At 57.9% G+C, this 16,919-nt stretch overlaps 1 protein-coding gene across 3 annotated transcripts in view; it reads left to right on the top strand.

The window, feature by feature from the left end:
• The window catches only part of SHC2 (SHC adaptor protein 2), a 28,704-nt gene extending 14,553 nt beyond the window's left edge, over positions 1–14,151 (top strand). The window contains exons 3-13 of one of the 3 annotated variants that reach the window (XR_014294043.1): positions 879–939; positions 1,062–1,181; positions 1,688–1,741; positions 1,870–1,921; positions 2,009–2,135; positions 3,392–3,548; positions 4,197–4,254; positions 7,107–7,250; positions 9,093–9,408; positions 12,090–12,223; positions 13,429–14,151. Coding sequence is in view for 2 of the 3 variants with exons in the window: in XM_082621050.1 (XP_082477176.1) it covers positions 879–939; positions 1,062–1,181; positions 1,652–1,741; positions 1,870–1,921; positions 2,009–2,135; positions 3,392–3,548; positions 4,197–4,254; positions 7,107–7,250; positions 9,093–9,403; positions 12,090–12,218 (1,249 nt within the window). In the remaining variant the exon portion in view is untranslated. Of the gene's footprint in view, positions 1–878; positions 940–1,061; positions 1,182–1,651; positions 1,742–1,869; positions 1,922–2,008; positions 2,136–3,391; positions 3,549–4,196; positions 4,255–7,106; positions 7,251–9,092; positions 9,409–12,089; positions 12,224–13,428 lie in introns of all 3 variants that reach the window. The other 2 variants (XM_082621049.1, XM_082621050.1) reach the window with 2 other exon arrangements.
• The last annotated feature ends 2,768 nt before the right edge of the window (positions 14,152–16,919 follow it).

Here is a 16,919-nt window from a genome sequence, read left to right as displayed (position 1 = left end):
AGCATCGTGTTCTCAGGGTCCATCCACGTTGTTGCGAGTGTCAGGGACTCACCCTTTCTCAGGGTTGAGTGATGGTCCTGTGTGTGGAGGGGCCACATGGTGTTTATCCATTTTCAGTTGATGGACATTCGGCTGCTTTCTACCTTTCGGGCTGTTGTGAGTTGAGCTGCGGTGGCCGCCCACGGGCAGGCTTTGTGTGGACGTGTGTTTTCAGTTCTCCAGGGTGTGCACCTGGGGGTGGGATTGCTTCACATTTTGAGCAGCTGCTGCTCCATTTTGCCTTCCCACCTGCGGGGTGAGGGCTTGGTTCCCCTTACAGCACCGACATTGTTGAGAGCCTGCTGTGTGTCCATCTGACCCTCAGGATCCTGTAAAAGTTCCAGCCCCTCCGCAGGGAGGAGCCGTTCCATGGAAGTCTCTCCCATTCTGTTTGGGGGGGTTGGTTCTGCCATTGTGTCTGGGGGCCCAGAGCAGAGGTCATCCTCTCATGCCACAGATGGGAAGCTTGGCCAGCCTGTGGCCACACAGAACTTGGGGTTCAAGCTGAAGGGCTGTGTCAGCAACCCCAAATCTGACCCCCAAATCTGTCAAGTGGGCTGTGGCTCAGAGGTCCGCTGGTCACTGAGAAAGAAAGAGCTGGAGGGGGAGAGCTGAGGGCAGGGGCACCTGCGGGGCACACGGGGTGGGCGGCTGGGAGCCCGGAGCCCCTGGTCCAGGCTTCCGGGTGCCCCAGCATTCCTCCCTCCTCTGAGCCCCTCCCGGCTCAGCATCCACTGCACCCCTTCCTCGGCCCATCGCCCTCTGACCCTCCCCTCTTCTCTGAGCCTCTGCCCCTGCACTCCAAGCTCTCTAAGCCCCTCCCCCCTCCGCCCACACAGGGAAGCCATCAACCGGCTCCATGAGGCCGTGCCTGGCATCCGGGGCTCCTGGAAGAAGAAGGTGGGTGAGGGGCCCATGGCCTCTGGGTGGGAGCGAGTGGGGGGCATGTGGCTATCCCGGGGCCTGCCCCAGCTGGAGCCCCACTGCGGGTCCACCTTCCTGGTGCCCTGTGGCCCCCGCAGGCCCCCAACAAGGCACTGGCCTCCATCCTGGGCAAGAGCAACCTGCGCTTCGCGGGCATGAGCATCGCTGTCAGCATCTCCATCGACGGCCTCAACCTCTCCGTTCCCGCCACGCGCCAGGTGAGCGCCGCCCGCCCCACCCCCAGCCTCCGCCAGCCCCACCCAGGGCAGGGTCTTTGGACTCACCTAGGTGAAGCCTGGAGGCATGCTGGGCGCGGGGGGGGGGGGGGGGGGGGGCGGGGGGCCTTGGGCGAAGTGCAGGTGTTGTGAACTGCGCACCGGGACACGTGTGGATTTTAGCACGTGTGTCTGTGTCAGGGGTGTGGTGACGTGTCTGAGCCTGGCTCCCACGTGCGCACGTGTGAGAATGCCCACCAGTGTGGGGCGAGTTTGCCCTCCCGTGTGGCTGCGTGGCTGTGGGTCTCTGCGTCCTGCCCTGGCTGCGGGGCTACCCGTCCAGTGGGGCTCTTGGTCATCCTGGCGTCCTGTGGAGGGGATGTCTCCATCCCCTCACCCCTGTCCTTCCGGCCTCCCTGTGGCCTTGGTCTAGTGACTGGCCCGAGCCCCTGTCTCCTCCCCCGACCCTGAAGCGGCAGCCCCGTGACTGGTGGTCTCTCTTCGGCCAGATCATCGCCAACCACCACATGCAGTCCATCTCCTTTGCGTCGGGTGGTGACACGGTAAGGCCGGGACTGGGGGTGGACTCCTGGCCCCTCTGTCCCCCCAGCCCCGAGACCCCGTGCCTGTGCCCGTCGGTCCCACCCCCCGCGTTGCTGGCACTCCTCTGCCCGCTGCCCTCTCTCCCCAGGACATGGCAGATTATGTGGCCTACGTGGCCAAGGACCCCATCAACCAGAGAGGTGAGGCCCGGTGGGGGCGGGAGGGGCCCTTGGGCTGGAGCGCGTCAGCCAGCCGAGGCCCCGCTGATGCTGCGCCACGACCCCCAGCCTGCCACATCCTGGAGTGCTGCGAGGGCCTCGCCCAGAGCGTCATCAGCACCGTAGGCCAAGCCTTCGAGCTGCGCTTCAAACAATACCTGCACAGCCCCCCCAGGGTTGTCGTCCCCCCGGGAAGGTACCGGCCTGTCCACCCCGTCCTCCCGCACCTCTGCCGGCCCTGCCCCTCCTCCCCGGGCTTGGATCCTTGTCCCCTCCCTGCTCTGTGCCCCTCGTGGCCCACGGCTTGGCCACCAGGACCCCATTTCCGCATCTGTAAAACTGGGATAAAAACATCCCCACTCCTGGCTGAGGTGAGGGCTCAGGGAACTGGTTGGCGGGTGGTGGCCGTCATACTGTCATCGTTAGTCTGCACGGGGGTGGCTGGCGCTTCTGCAAAGGGCCAGACTGCACGTCCCGCTGTCTCAGCCATTGTGGCGGAAGGCAGCCAAGGAGGACGTGTGAGCAATCGGCGGTGGGCTGTGTGCCAGCAGAACTTTATTTATGGACACCCCCAAACTCTGAATTGCGTCTGACTTTCACATGTCATCAGATGGTGTTCTTCGGATGTTTTCTTAGCCATTTAACAGTTCTGTGGCGTAAAAGTGTAGAAACCGTCCTTAGCTCCTGGGCTGGCAGAGACAGGCAGTGGCCTGCGGTCGGCTGTTTAAATATCTGGACAGACAGGAATTGGCTAGAATAAGGAGTGAATAAATGAATTTGTTAGAAGTCCAATATGCAGCGATGAGGGGCCTGCGTGCACAGCTGGACACGCCCCTGTGGCCTTCGCAGGGGCTTGCACGCCCCTCGCACACGCCCCAGCCCCTCTCCTCCCCGGGCTGCAGGGCCCTCCTCTGGGGCCCCCACTGCGACCTGCTGTCCCTCCTTGACGGAGCAGCAGTCAGAGGCTTCCCCTCTTTTGCTCTTAGGAACCACACTTGCCTGGATGAGCCTGCATGGCATAAATTTCGAAGGCACCATCCAGGGCCAGAGGGCAAGGGCGTTTTCAAGGCTGAGGGGTGTCGCCACCCTAAGCCGTGGCTTCCGGGTTCTGGGTGCAAGCCTGGCGCTGTGCCCTGGCTCTCTAGTGGGACTGGCGTGGGCAAAGGGGGTGGAGACCAGCTTTTCTGAGTCCCTGCTTGGTTCAGCCAAAGCGCTGAGGCTCGTGCAGAATCCCCTCTGATGGACAGAAAGGGGCACCCAGACCCTCCATCAGCAACAGTTCCTGGTGCCACCGCCCAGCTGATGGGGGGCGGTCAGGGTCCCTGGGCCTGGCTTGCCCGCCGCACATTGCAAAGCTCAGCCTGGAGTCCTCGACACCCTGTTGGGAGCCAGCCCCTTCCCCCGTCCCGTCCCCTGCTGGGGCCTGTGCTCCCGCTGGCTCTGTGTCCACAGGCTGACCGGGCCGGAGGATTCGGCCTGGGGGGACGAGGACGAGGCAGAACACAACTACTACAACCGCACTCCTGGGAAGGAGCCGCCCCTGGGCGGGCTGGTGGACTCCAGGCTCACCCCCACGCAGCAGCCCTGTGCCCTTGGGGCCCTTGGCCAGGTCAGCCTCTGGGACCTCGTGGGCAGGGCGTCCCAGGGGGGCCTGACCCCCAGCCCCTCCTTCTGCTCCTGTTCTCTGGGATCCTAGAGGAGGGTCTCTTGTGCCGCCCCCGCCTCCTTCCTCCCTCCCCAAACGGCCCAGATCTGCTCGGCCCTATTCTTGACACTTCAGACGGGATTCCCATCGCAGACGTTGAGGAAATGGGTACAGCAGTGATTGAATCAGGGCTTCCAAGGAGGATAACGAGAACGTACCCCAGGGAGACTGACCACCCCTGGTCAGGAGGATGTCCCTGAGGGCGGGGTTTGGGTTGGGCCCTGACGGGTCAATAGACGTTGCCCAGGAGAGCAGTGCAGGGAAGGACATCAAGGTGCAATGAGGCAGCATGTGCCAGGGCAGGCGTTCCAAGTGGGGACGGCCCATGAAGCTGCAGCAGAGGCGTGTGGTGGGCGCGCGGGCAGACTGAGGTCAGGGAGCGGGGGGTGGCTTCAGAGCCGAGCTTCGAATCTGCCTTATAGGAGGGTTGGTGTGGGAGACCGGGGTGCTGCGCTGTGAAGAGGGGGTGCTACAGGCCAATCAGGAGGGTTGCCGTGGGAGATTGGGATCTGGGCTTGCACACTGCCGGAGGACCCCTTCTCCCTTTTTCAGGGAGCATCTCCTGCTCGAAGAGACGCCCGAGGCCCGCAGTGGGACGTGGGCCCCTCAGGTACGGTCGGCCGCTCTCTGGACTGTGGGGGGCCCAGCCCTCCCCCTGGGTCCCCACCGCCCCCTCACACTGCTTCCACTCTTTAGGTCACTCCACTTTCACCGGCGAGATTGTATTCACTCCCCGTGCTCTTAGAGATTTGACAGCGTCTGCTTTTTTTTTTCTGTGCAGACCAGTTTCCTTGTATTTTGGGCATAGGTCCTGCATCTCGTGGTTCAAAGCACCAGAGTATAAAAAGGCATCCAGTGAAAAGTCAGTCCCCCTGCCCCATTTGTTTTATCCACCGCCCTAATCAGGTAACCGCTGTTAGTAGTTTCCATGGTTTTTCCAGAATTTTGCATGCACATTCAAGTCAACTCTGACATACATGGCTTTCCCCGGTTTTTAGGCGGTGGCGTGCTATCGACCCCTCCACCTTGCTTTCCCCTCGTAACAACCCAGCTTGGAATCCTCCCCACATCAGGGCACGGCAGTCGCCCCCCCTTCTTTTTCACCAGGGCATAGTCCCTGCCACGTGAAGGACTGTCCTCGCTCAGACATTTGGGCACTTTCCAGGTGTTCGCCACGACAGCGTCCACCACTCAGCCCTGTTCAAGGGCCTCCGTAGAATCCGTACCAGGGACAGTGGCTGCTGTTCCATGTGATAGAAATCACACAGCTGCCCTTTCGATTTACATTCCCACCAGGTACCATGAGCTTTTAACAAAATGGTAGAGTTTTCGGCCATTTAAATGTTAACGTTATACAACATTTACAGTGACAGAGAAGCCTAAAATCCCCTTTGCCCCAGCTCCGAGGTCGCGACCTCACCCCCCTGGCAGTTTTGTGTCTCCTTTCAGCCTTTATTACCAACAGGCCCCCAAAGAAGTCAGGACCCCGAGGCAGGCTGCAGACACCTTCGGTCTCTCTGGGGCTCTGGCTGCGTCCGTGTGCTCTTCTGAACGGCTGGGTGCTAGTCCCCTGTCCTTGGAGTTGCTTATTGACGTGGCCCCCTCTTGATGGGTGGCAGACCCCTTGGGCCCCCCCGTGTGTCCCTCCCACGGATGCTGAGCTGTGGATGGAGTGCACACGTCAGCCACAGTAGGGAAGCTGCCAAATGGCTCCCCGATGTGGCCGGGAAGCGTGTTTGCCCACCAGCCCTGCTGTGGCTGCCTGTTCCCTCACAGCTGTGCTGACATGTGTTGGGCTTTTTTTTTTTAGATCTTCCCAAACAAGCTGGGCATTTCACTGCCGAGCATCAGAGCCCTACTGGCTCCCAGAGCTTGTGGTTAAAGAACACGCGTGGCATTGGGTGCCCAGAAGGTGCCCAGCCGTCATCTGGCCCTGGTCAGCTATTTCTCTGGGACATGGGCTGCTCAGGCCTGACTCCCAGGGCTCACTAGCATTTCCTACCCTTGAGCCTTTGCACATGATGTTATCACTTCTTATCATGCCTTTCCCAAGTCTCTGGCCAAGAACTCCTACCAATATGTCAATGCCCCAGCTCCAATGCCCAGGAATTTTCTCTCTTTGGACTCCTGCAACCCAGGTTTCTTCCTTCTCACTTCACCTTGATTATAAGAGGCCAGGAGAATCTGTGCCTCCTCTGTGCAGACTGGGAAGCCTGGGCTGAGGCCCCTCGGCCCCCATCAACCACCCAGGGCTGGAGCAGCCTCAGCACACATATTGAATCATAGCCAGAGGGTTTCATCTTCACCCCTACTAGTGAGGAAGCTACTCCCATTCTCTCCATTTTGCAGAGGAGGAGACTGAGGCATTGAAAGGTGACCTTACTTGCTCATGCCCACAGAGGGTGGAGCCAATGTAGGAGCCCAGGTGTCTGTGAGGGTTAAGGATATAATTGGCTTAAAGCAGAGATCTGCGGCTGCAGGCCCTTGGGCTGCATTTGGCCACAGTGTATTCAAAGGTCATTATTTCCCTGCCAACGATTAAAAATGGAGACGTTTAGAAATGGATTGACACTTCTGGGGAAAAAAAAATACACACGTGTCCTTTGAACCTAGGAAAAGATGCTGAACCTTGCTCAAAATAAGAGAAATGGAAATTAAGTTCCCCCAGGATGCCATTCCTCACCTATCGGGTCAGCGAAAATCCAACAGTCTGATAATACACGGTGGTGAGGCCTTGGGAACAGGGCAGAGGCAAACTGGTGAGGATCCAGCAGATCTGGACCCAGGTGCTGAGGGACCCGGGGAGAAACTCCACCAAGGATACCTTTTCATGGTGGTGTGGCTTTTGAACCATGTGAATGCTTTATACATTCAAAAACAAAACTGAGAAAAGAAAAGAAAGGAAAGCCTAAAATAGAACGCAAGCAAACAAATGACCTGACCGTGTATCATGTTGATAACATAATTACAGGGAGAGCAGAATTTTATTATTATTATTATTATTATTAATTTTTGCGGTACGCGGGCCTCTCACTGTTGTGGCCTCTCCCGTTGCGGAGCACCCGCTCCGGACGCGCAGGCTCAGCGGCCATGGCTCACGGGCCCAGCCGCTCCGTGGCACGTGGGATCTTCCCGGACCGGGGCACGAACCCGTGTCTCCTGCATCGGCAGGCGGACTCTCAACCACTGCGCCACCAGGGAAGCCCTGTTATTATCTTTTAAACGTGGAGATTTAACATAAACATTGGGGTTCCTGCCTTCCCTTGAAACTGGGAAGCTCTGGCCCACTGGCCACTTTCCTGCCTGGCAGACAGGCGTGGGTGTGGGGGGGGGGCCTGCTGTGCAAAAGGGTGGGGCTTCCTTCCTGGAGGGAGACAGGTGTCGGCGGGGCTGCCCTTCAGGGCCCTTGTCCTTGGGGTCCCCCGGCTGACCCCACCACCACCCCCGGCTCCCCAACCCCAGCCCCGCCCGGGGATGGCTACGTGCAGGCAGACGCCCGGGGCCCGCGAGACTACGAGGACCACCTGTACGTCAACACGCAGGGTCTGGACGGCCCGGAGCCCCTGCAGCCTGAGGACAGCCCCAAGAAGGACCTGTTTGACATGAGTAAGTGGGGGCGAGCCAGCCTGCTGGAGGAGGCCGGGCCCGAGCAGCCCGTGGCCTGATGGGAGATGCCCTGCGTCCTCCCCTTGGGACTTCTCCCCAGGTTATAGGGTTGGGGTGGGAAAGTGTGCTTCCTATGGTACCCCCTCCTCGGTGGGACCCTCCAGTCTCCTGAGGGTAACCCAGCTCCCTCTCTATGGGGGAAGAGTGTGATGGGGGGCGTTCAGGCGTCTCTTCTCTGTGGGACGCCTCCGTCTGCAAGAGGCCTAGCTCCCCATCTCTGGGTCTCCCCAGTCTGATGAGGGAGTTTAAGCTTCCTCTTCATGTGACTCCATGGTCTGAGGGAGGAGGCCCAAGCCCCTTAAAATGGAAATCCCAGCCTAATGGGGGACCCGCAGTCTGAGGAGGTAGGCCTAATCCAGGTCTTGATAAAGGGACTAGCTGATGGTGGAGCCCATTCCTTCTTCCCTCTGGGATGCCCCAGCCTGAGGGAGGGCTCAGCCTGATGGAGGAGGTTTGGGTCCAAAATACCCTCCTTTCCCACAACATCAATATTATTTATTTGTTTGTTTGTTTATTTTTTTTGGCTGAGTTGGGTCTTCGTTGCTGCACGCAGGCTTTCTCTAGTTGCGGTGAGCAGGGCTACTCTTCGTTGCGGTGCGCGGGCTTCTCATTGCAGTGGCTTCTCTTGTTGCGCAGCATGGGCTCTAGGCGCGCGGGCTTCAGTAGTTGTGGCTCACGGGCTCTAGAGCGCAGGCTCAGTAGTTGTGGCACACAAGCTTAGTTGCTCCGCGGCATGTGGGATCTTCCCAGACCAGGGCTCAAACCCATGTTCCCTGCATTGGCAGGCGGATTCTTAATCACTGCGCCACCAGAGAAGCCCTGGAAATCTCTTCCTTCACAGTTTGCAAAGCCTCCTTCCCCCCACCGACGACTCGATTTCTTGTCATTACAGTAGTGACATGACACCTGCACCTGCTGTGGCCCTGCTGGCCCCTCACAGCAATTTCAGATGGGAAAGGAGGTTCCCTGGGTGTGAACTCCTTCTGAGGCAGGCTGTCCCCTTGGGTGACCAGCCAGGTGGTCCAGCAACCCCAGTGGAGAAAGTGATGCTTGTTGCCAGGCGCCCATTAGAAATCCTGGGGTTGCCTCTGATTTGCCCTCCTTGGGTCATGTGCTCATCCCCCAGCCAATCACTAGGCCAGGGGTGCGAGATGAATACGCTGATTGGCCAGGACTGCTCACATGTCCTGGGAGCGGGAGGCTGGGTCAGCTTCCCCTAGGTCACTGGAGGAGTCAGGGAGGAGTGATCCGGAGGGACCAGAAGTGGAAGAAGGGTGGAGGCAGAGCACAGACACACCAGGGCAGGGGTCAGGGCTGCGACTGTACTCCAGGGTGTTTGAGCTATGCGGCCACATCTCAGAGAGGGTGACAGGCTTGCACAGTGTCACAATGGTGCCTGCTGGGAGTCTTAGGAAACTTAGGAAGACCATCCGGAGCTTTTCCATTAGAGTTTGGAAAAGAAAGGGATTCCTGCTGCCTACCACCGAGGTGGAGCATGGAGTGGAGGTCCTGGCCAGTGCGGTCAGACGAGCTGCTGAAACAAGAGGCATCAACACTGGGAAGGAAGCCAGTGTAACAAGACAAGAAAAAGAAGTAGGTGTGCACCTTGGAAAGAAAGACATGCTCGTTCTTTGCACATGCTTAGATAATCCAAGAGAATATATTGCATTACTAATAGAACCAATAAAAGGTGAAGGAGCAGGTCCCCCCAGCCCAGGCCCCTCCAGCCCAGCAGGAGGCAGCTTCCCCCGCCCCCGCCTCCTGTACCGTCTTTGCCCACAGGACCCTTCGAGGATGCCCTGAGGCTGCACGAGTGCTCCGTGGCCGCGGGTCCGGCGGCAGCCCCCCTTCCCGTGGAGGACCAGTGGCCCAGCCCGCCGACCCGCCGGGCCCCCATCGCCCCCACGGAGGAGCAGCTGCGGCAGGAGCCCTGGTACCACGGCCAGATGAGCCGTCGGGCGGCGGAGAAACTGCTTCGAGTGGACGGGGACTTCCTTGTGCGGGACAGCGTCACCAACCCGGGGCAGTATGTCCTCACCGGCATGCACGCAGGGCAGCCCAAGCACCTGCTGCTCGTGGACCCCGAAGGCGTGGTAAGGTGGGCGCGGGGGCGGGGCAGGAGTTGGGAGGGGGCTGGAGGCTGTGTGGGGTGGGGTTGGGGAGGGGGCCTGGGGCAGGTGTGGAGCCGGGCTGGGCAGGGAAGGGACCTGGCTTCTCCCCTCAGCCCAAGGCCCAGGGCGCCTGCCTTTTAAGCGCCCTTTAGGTTTAACGAAGTATTTTTCAGATTACAGAGCCCTTTACTCTGTTTCCCTTTACCAGGTATTTTAGAATTACAAAGTATTTTGCAGTTTTAGAAGACTTTTAGGTTTTACAAAGGACTTCCCAGTCTATAAAGCATTTAGAGGGGTTACAAAACCTTTTCCAATCTCAAGGCCTTTTAGGACTTACAAAGTAACATATTCCATCATTTGCAAGATGCACTTTTTTCCCCCACATTCTATCATCGCTAACGCATCTTGCAAACAGTAATGTCTTTGAGCGATAAATTTGGTTGTTTCAATTTCTAACGTATCTGAGGGTTCACAAAGCAGGTCTCCATTTACAAGGAGTTTCAGGGCCTGCAAGTTAACGGAATTGCTTCAACCCTCTGGTACACACTTTCCTCTCACTTTGACAACTCTAAAGTCTTGATTTTTTTTTAAACCATCAACTGCATCACTTTTATCATGACTGAACTTGGAGGTTTTTTCCTCTTCTTGTGGTACATAAATTGTGATGCATCTTGCAGCTGCCTTGCGTCAGTGAGGTTTGGCATATCCTATAGCTCCTAAAGCATCTTAGGGTTTACAAGGCATTTTCCAATTTACAAGGAGTGCTAGAGTTTTGAAGGGTTTTCCATTGTCCAAGGGCCTTGGGCTTTGTAGGGTGTTTCCCTGGTGAGAAGGAGCGTGGGGTGTTAAGGGCCTTCTCAGAGTTTACCAAGTGCTTTTACCACCTCCAGCTGAATCCTCGGCGCCGCCCTGAGGGGCTGCGTGTGCTCTGTGCCCTATACGGGGCACACTGGGGTGGCGACTGTGTGGCCTGGCCCAGGTGGGGCCACGGCTCCAGGCCCCTGTTCTGTCAGTTCCCTGAGCCACCTCCTCCCTCGTGTCTGATCGCAGTGCTCACAGCTGTGACCTCAGCCTGGCGTGCTGTCAGCCCTCCCCCAGGCCTAATTCCCTCTCGGGTAAACAGATCTCCAGGATGAGAGACACTATAGAAGCTTCAGAACCTCCTTACATACTTGGTTAACATGCAGGTTCCCAGGTCCTGTTCCCAGTGCCTGGGAAATAGGTGGTTTACCGTGGGCCCAGGCATGTGCATTGCCAGCCTGCTCCCCAGGTGATTTGTGGCCAGCGAGTCTGGCATCGCCCATGAATGTCTGGCAGCTGGCGGCCAGCGGGTCTGTGTTGTGTCCAGGTCTATACGCAGGATGCTAAGGTTTTCTCATTCTAAGATGCAGGTGGCTTTTAGATTTGGTGGTTCTGATTTTCAGATCCATGTCTACAAGATTCCTGGCGTGTATTCATTTCCTAGTGCTGCCCTCCCAAATGATCACCAACTGGGCAGCTTAAAACCACAGAGATTTATTCTCTCCCAGCTCTGGAGGCCAGACGTCTGACACCAAGGCGTTGGCCGGGCTGGTTCCTTCTGAGGCTCTGAGGGAGGATTGGATCTCCCCCTCAGCATCTCATGGTTGCCGGACTTTCTTGTTCTCTGGCTTGTGGACGCATCACCCCAGTCACTGCCTCTGTCTTCTCGCAGCCCCTCCCTGTGTCTCTGTGTCCAAGCTTTTTCTCTTCTTATAAGGATGCCGGTCACTGGATTTGTGGCCACCTGAGTAATCCAAGATGAACTCATCCTTTTTTACTCTTTTTTAAAATTAATTTTTTAATTGAGGTATAGTTGATTTACAATGCTGTATTAATTTCTGCTGTACAGCAAAGTTACTCGGTTATACACATGTATATACATTCTTTCCTATATTCTTTTCCATTATGGTTTTCCCAGGATACTGAATATAGTTCCCTGTGCTCTACAGTAGGATCTTGTTATCCATTCTATTTATAATCGTTTGCATCTACTAACCCCAAACTCCCAATCCATCCCTCCCCCACCCCACTCCCCCTTGGCAACCACAAACCTGTTCTCTATGTCTATGAGTCTGTTTTTGTTTTGTAAATAAGTTCATTTGCATCATATTTTAGATTCCACATAGAAGTGCTATCATATGATATTTGTCTTTCTCTTTCTGAATTACTTCACTTAGTATGATAATCTCTAGGTCCATTCACATTGCCGCAAATGGCGTTATTTCATTCTATTTTATGGCCGAGTCGTATTCCGTTGTACCTGTGGACCACATCTTCCTTATCCATCAAGGTGAACTCATGTTAATCACATCTGCAGAGAGGCCTTTTCCAAACAAGAGCCCATTCACAGGTTTCAGGGGTTAAGATGCAGACGTATCTTTTTTGGGGGGGCACCATTCAACCCGCTACAGGAAGCGTGGCCCCAGAGTGCTGGTGCTTTTGGAGCCTGTGTCCACACGTAGTTCTGGAATTCTGAGGCTGATTCTGTGGTTGAAGTCTTGGACCCAGTGGTCCTCAGCCTTGAGCACGAGCTATTGGAGGGCTCGTGAAGATGCAGCTCCCCATCAGCAGGTCTGGGGCTGGCCCGAGAGTTTGCCTCTCCGACAAGCTTCTGATGGTGGTGATGCTGAGGCCTCTGGCCCCACAGGTGCGGACGAAGGACGTCCTCTTCGAGAGCATCAGCCACCTGATCGACTACCACCTGCAGAACGGCCAGCCCATCGTGGCCGCCGAGAGCGAGCTGCACCTGCGTGGTGTCGTCAAGCGGGAACCCTGAGCCAGGTGCGTCCGGCCCCGTGGGCTCCCAGCCCCCATTTGCCAGATTTTTCTCGTCTGAAACACTAAGATGCACATGCCACAGAATTCATCCACAACTCAGTGGGTTTCAGTGTCTCCACAGAGCTGTGCCACCTTCCCCCATCTAATTCCAGAACATTCCATCACCCCCAAAGGAAACCTGTGCCCATCAGCAGTCACGCTCTGAGTTGTTTAGGGTAACTCTGTGTTTAACTGGGGGTAAAAGGCCCCCGGAGGAGGTGGGTCTGGCGGGGCTGGAGTGTGAGGCGAGATGGGTGGGTGAGAAGGTCCACCCGTTCCTGTCGCTTCTGGAGCCTCGGGAAGTCTTGAGTGGGCGAGGGACAGGCAGGTCTTGGTGATTCCAGGGCCTCTCTGGTTGGGGGGGTGCGGGGCTGGGGTGAGGTGGGGGCCTGGCTAGGCAGGGGAGGATGCGGCCGAGCTGGGGCTCAGAGGGGTCTGGGTGGCAGCCGCAGTCTTTGGGGAGCAGACAGAGGCAGGGCCCGGGGATACAGGGAAGCTGGGAGCCGGGGGCTCAGCTCGCAGAGGGAAGGGGCTGGTGGAATTTCCCCAAAGGCTGAGAGGCGCTTCTGGGCCAGGTTGGGCTGCTCTGCCGTCCCCATGACAACAGTCTCTTCCTGCCTCCTTCCCCACTCAGCGCTGGCCTGCTCCCTGCCCCCAGCCAGGCCTCGGCCACCACCGCAGGCAGAGACAGGATTCCCAATCTGGAGCAGGGCTCCAGGGATGGGGGCGGCCTGTGGAACACCTGAAACCATCTGCGGCGCCGTGGGGCCATGTGTGTGCACGTGCCGGGGTCTGACCTGCTTCCCTTCTTCTCCCTAAGTTGTTTGTGACCCGAGAAGCAACGCTGATGGCAGTAATCATAGCTGCTAACGCAGCAGCTGTTGCGTCCAGGCCCTGAGCTCGTCCCTTCTCCACATCTTCACCGACTCCCATGCACCGCTGACAAAGGCACTGCTAAGAGCGTTCTCAGCAGCACAGAGAGGTTAAGGGACTACCCTAGGTCACACAGCAAGACCATGGAGGAGCTGGGACTCGAACCCTGGCCCTCAGCCTGAGGCTTGACGCTGGCTCACTTTGCTGCCTTGTAACTGAGGCCTCTGACACCTGAAGCCAGGTCTCCGGTTGCTGTCTCTGCTGAGCCTTGACCTCTCCTTCTCTTTCTCCCCCAGGTCGTGGTTCTCAGCCCGTGGCTCCTGTCCCCGCTCCCACCCCGGATGGCCCTGTGGTGGCCTTAGGGGCCCTCAGCCTTTCTCTGGACCCTGGTCGGGCCGGAATCGCCGCTGTCTCTCCTTCCTCCGCGTGGGTCTCTGGAATCTTCCTTCTCCAGCTGGCCCTGGGCTGGGCTGGGTCAACCCCGCCAAGAGACGGAGCCCACGACCCCTTTCTCCCACAGCCCTCTGCCTGCCGCCAGCCTTCACCTGGAGTGAGGGCACACATACCAAAGACAGAGCCTTTTCTCGCCTTTAAAGAAAATATATCAAAAAGCAGCCATCTATCTCGGAGCCCTGGCCCAGGTTCCTGATAGGGCAAGGAGGCACCGTTTCCTTTCCCAGCTGGATGTCAGCTCACCTCCCTGGAACCAGCGGGTCCCCAGTTCCCTGGCATGGAGATGGATTCCTGTCCTGGCCGGGCTCAGATTTTCCACCTGAAAAATTAGTGCACAGTTGTCTTTTGGGGGGAGAATCAAGGTGCTTTGGGCCCTCAGGCCAGGGCAAATGCTGATGTTGAAGTGGGGGGGCAGCCTTGGGATGATGGGGGGCATCCAGGCAACCCCAAGACAACTGACCCGGGTGGGGTTGGTTGTGAGGCCCCCGCCCTCCCAGCTGTCAACCTGCACTGGACACTTGGACTCAGTTTGTAATTAAACCTGGGAATGACCACGGGGCACGTGAGCCCTCCTGCACCTTACAAGGCCCTCTCGGGGAGGGGGTCTGGGTTCAGTCTCCTGGTGGGGGGGAAGCCAAGGCAGCACCGGATTTGGCCTCCCCGCGGCCGGAGGAAGAGGGAGCCAGGCCCTGGCTGTGGCCCTGTTGGGGTGGGGCCGGATCCCCTGACATTTCCCAGAACCTCAATCTTATCCTGAGATAAAGCACACTCCAGCTCCTCTGTTAAACATACCCCCAGCCTCTCTTTGGAAACACTCTATCTCCCAAATGCCAGAAACTTCTGTCCTTCGAGATACCCCCAGATATCTGGCAAAAAACCTCTTTGTTTTCTTCTCCAAATAGCTCCTAACTTGTCCTGAAAGACGGCCTGGCTTCTTGGTCTCCCAACGTCTCTCCTCATTTTCCTGAGAAGACCCCAGTTCTCTCTCAGGCCCCTTTATCGACCTCAAAGCCCCTACTTCTCCCGCATGCCCAGCTCCCTGCTCTGGCACCCGACTATCTTCTCCTGACCTTCCCTCACATGATTTCTAAGTCCCAGGGAGACCCCCATCTCTCCCCAGGACCCTCCTTCAACTCCTCCCAAAAACATGGAGGCATCCTTCCCAAGGAGGCACCCCAAGCCTCACCACATCCTGCCAGGCTGGGCCACACCCCTACCCAGGGTCTGGCTCTGGGGAGGGGCTGTGCTTTCTTTGCTCTCAGCAGGCTCTGTCCCAGGCTGTGGGGGGACCTGGTAAGGGTGTGGGCAGTGAAAGCCACTCTGGTCTGCGTGTAACTAAGGGGGAAGCCATCAAAAGGCAGAGCCAGAAGGGGACTCTGATGCCATGTCTCTTACTTCAGGGACCTGGAGACAGAGCCACCAATCCATCCATCCATCCAACCATCCACCCACCCACCCATCCATCCATCCATCCATCATCCATCCATCCATCCATCCACTCACCCACCCATCCATCTGTCCATCCATCGTTCATCACTCTACCCACCTATCCATCACACATCCATCCATCTAACGACCCATTCACCATTCATTTGTCCATTCATCCACACCCCCATCCTAATATCCTTTAATCTGCCTTCATGACCTCCTCTTATCCACCTGCCAGGACCCCTGGTGGGTAATGGAGATGCAACATGACCAAGACAGACCCGCTCTTGTGGAGTTTGTCAAATGACATTAATTAGCAGGTCACTGCTAAGTGTATGATGACAACCATGGGAAGGAAAGTGCCCTGGAGCTTAGGGGCCCCAGGAAATCCAGGAGGGTTTCTCTGTGGGAATGATCTGGAGGACAAGCAGGGAGGCCCCGAGAGAGGAGGAGAGAGATCTGGGCGGAAGGGATGGTGTGTGCAAAGGCCCTGGGTGTGTGGAGCACAGTTTCTTCAGGAGACAGAAGGATGGCCAGAGTGGCTGGAAGGGAGATCAGAGGGGCGGTGGAGTGGGGGGGCACAGCTGGGCAAAGCTTGGGGCCTTTTGAGCACAGAGGTGATAAGATTCCCAAGTGGGAATTAAGCTGTGGGGGACAGGATGGGACTAGGAGGTGGCGGGCAGAAAGAACTGGGCGGGGTGTGTGTGTGTGTGTGTGTCAGATTCTGGAGATTTGTAGGCCATTCATTCCTAGCTCTGGGTCCTCTGAGGCCCAGGCTCCCCTTCAAAGTCTCTATCTAGCACCCCACCCCGGGCATGTGCTAAGAACTGCACAGACTTGGAGTCCTGAACTTCTCCCCACTTTACAGATGAGGAAATAGAGGCTCCGAGGAATGAGGTCACTGCCAAGGCCACACCACTGGGAGGTGGCAGAACCTGGATTCCAACCCCATCACCTCCCTGATGCTGCTCCCTGAGTCGGGAAAGCCAGGCCTGGGGTCCCCCACGGTGACGGGGGCTGAGAGCCTGGGTCCCGCACAGCTGGCTCCTGCCCCATTCTACCTTCAGTTATTCAGTCAACAAACGCTGCTTGCCCCAGCTTTGCCCTCAGGGAGACTTGGGGAGGGAGGCAGTAGAGACGGGGGTTCAAACTCCATCGTGCCGCCTTGGCCAGTAGCTTCCCTTTTCTGAACTGGGTGCCCTGTGGCTTGGGCCTCCCTTGTGCCTCAGTGTCCTGCTCTGTAAACTGGGGATGATGGCCCTCCTCCGACGTGGGCTACCCTGTGCCTTGTTGGGCCCGGGACTCTCCTGGGAGCTTGCAGACAGGCCTACACTCCCTTTTCCAGGGAAGGAGGCGGAGCTCAGAGGGGAGGCCGCTGCCTGGAGCCAAATGGGCACCAGGTGGCCCCTCTGGACTGGAGCTCAGATCTCTTTCCAGCCACCTCCTGGTGCTTCCTCCCAGCCACCCTTAGGTCTGCCACATCCCCCTCCCCATTCAGTGGGTCCCTGGCAGGGTGTTGAGGATAAAGGCCCCCCGGCACGAGGTGGAGGATTCGGCAGAGGGGCCCCCTCTCTCCAGCCTGAGGCTGCAGCCTGCGGCCTCCCCATCTCTGATTCCAAGAAGGCTGCTGCTGAGGGGGGCAGTCCTGGGGGGGCTGCCATGCCCATCAGCCGAGGGCTCTGTGGACCGGGAGAGGTTCCTGTTTACAGCAAGGGACATGGAGCTGGGCTCGGAGCTGAGCTGACCAGCTGGAAGGGCCCCTCCCAGGGTGGGGTCCCCAGCCCCACAGGGCAGGCCTTGGGGACCTTCCCCAGGTGCCTTCCCCCACCCTCCCTGCCATGCCTCAGTTTCCCCAAATGTGATGGGGTGGGGATAGGAGTGAGGCTTCTGGCTGAGCTGGGCCGTG

The sequence above is a fragment of the Mesoplodon mirus genome (assembly GCF_964341445.2).
Source record: "Mesoplodon mirus genome assembly, chromosome: 5".
In the NCBI taxonomy this organism is placed as follows: Eukaryota; Metazoa; Chordata; class Mammalia; order Artiodactyla; family Ziphiidae; genus Mesoplodon; species Mesoplodon mirus.
The sequence above is the reverse complement of the archived record's forward strand: the minus strand, read 5'-3'. Positions and strand labels throughout refer to the sequence as shown.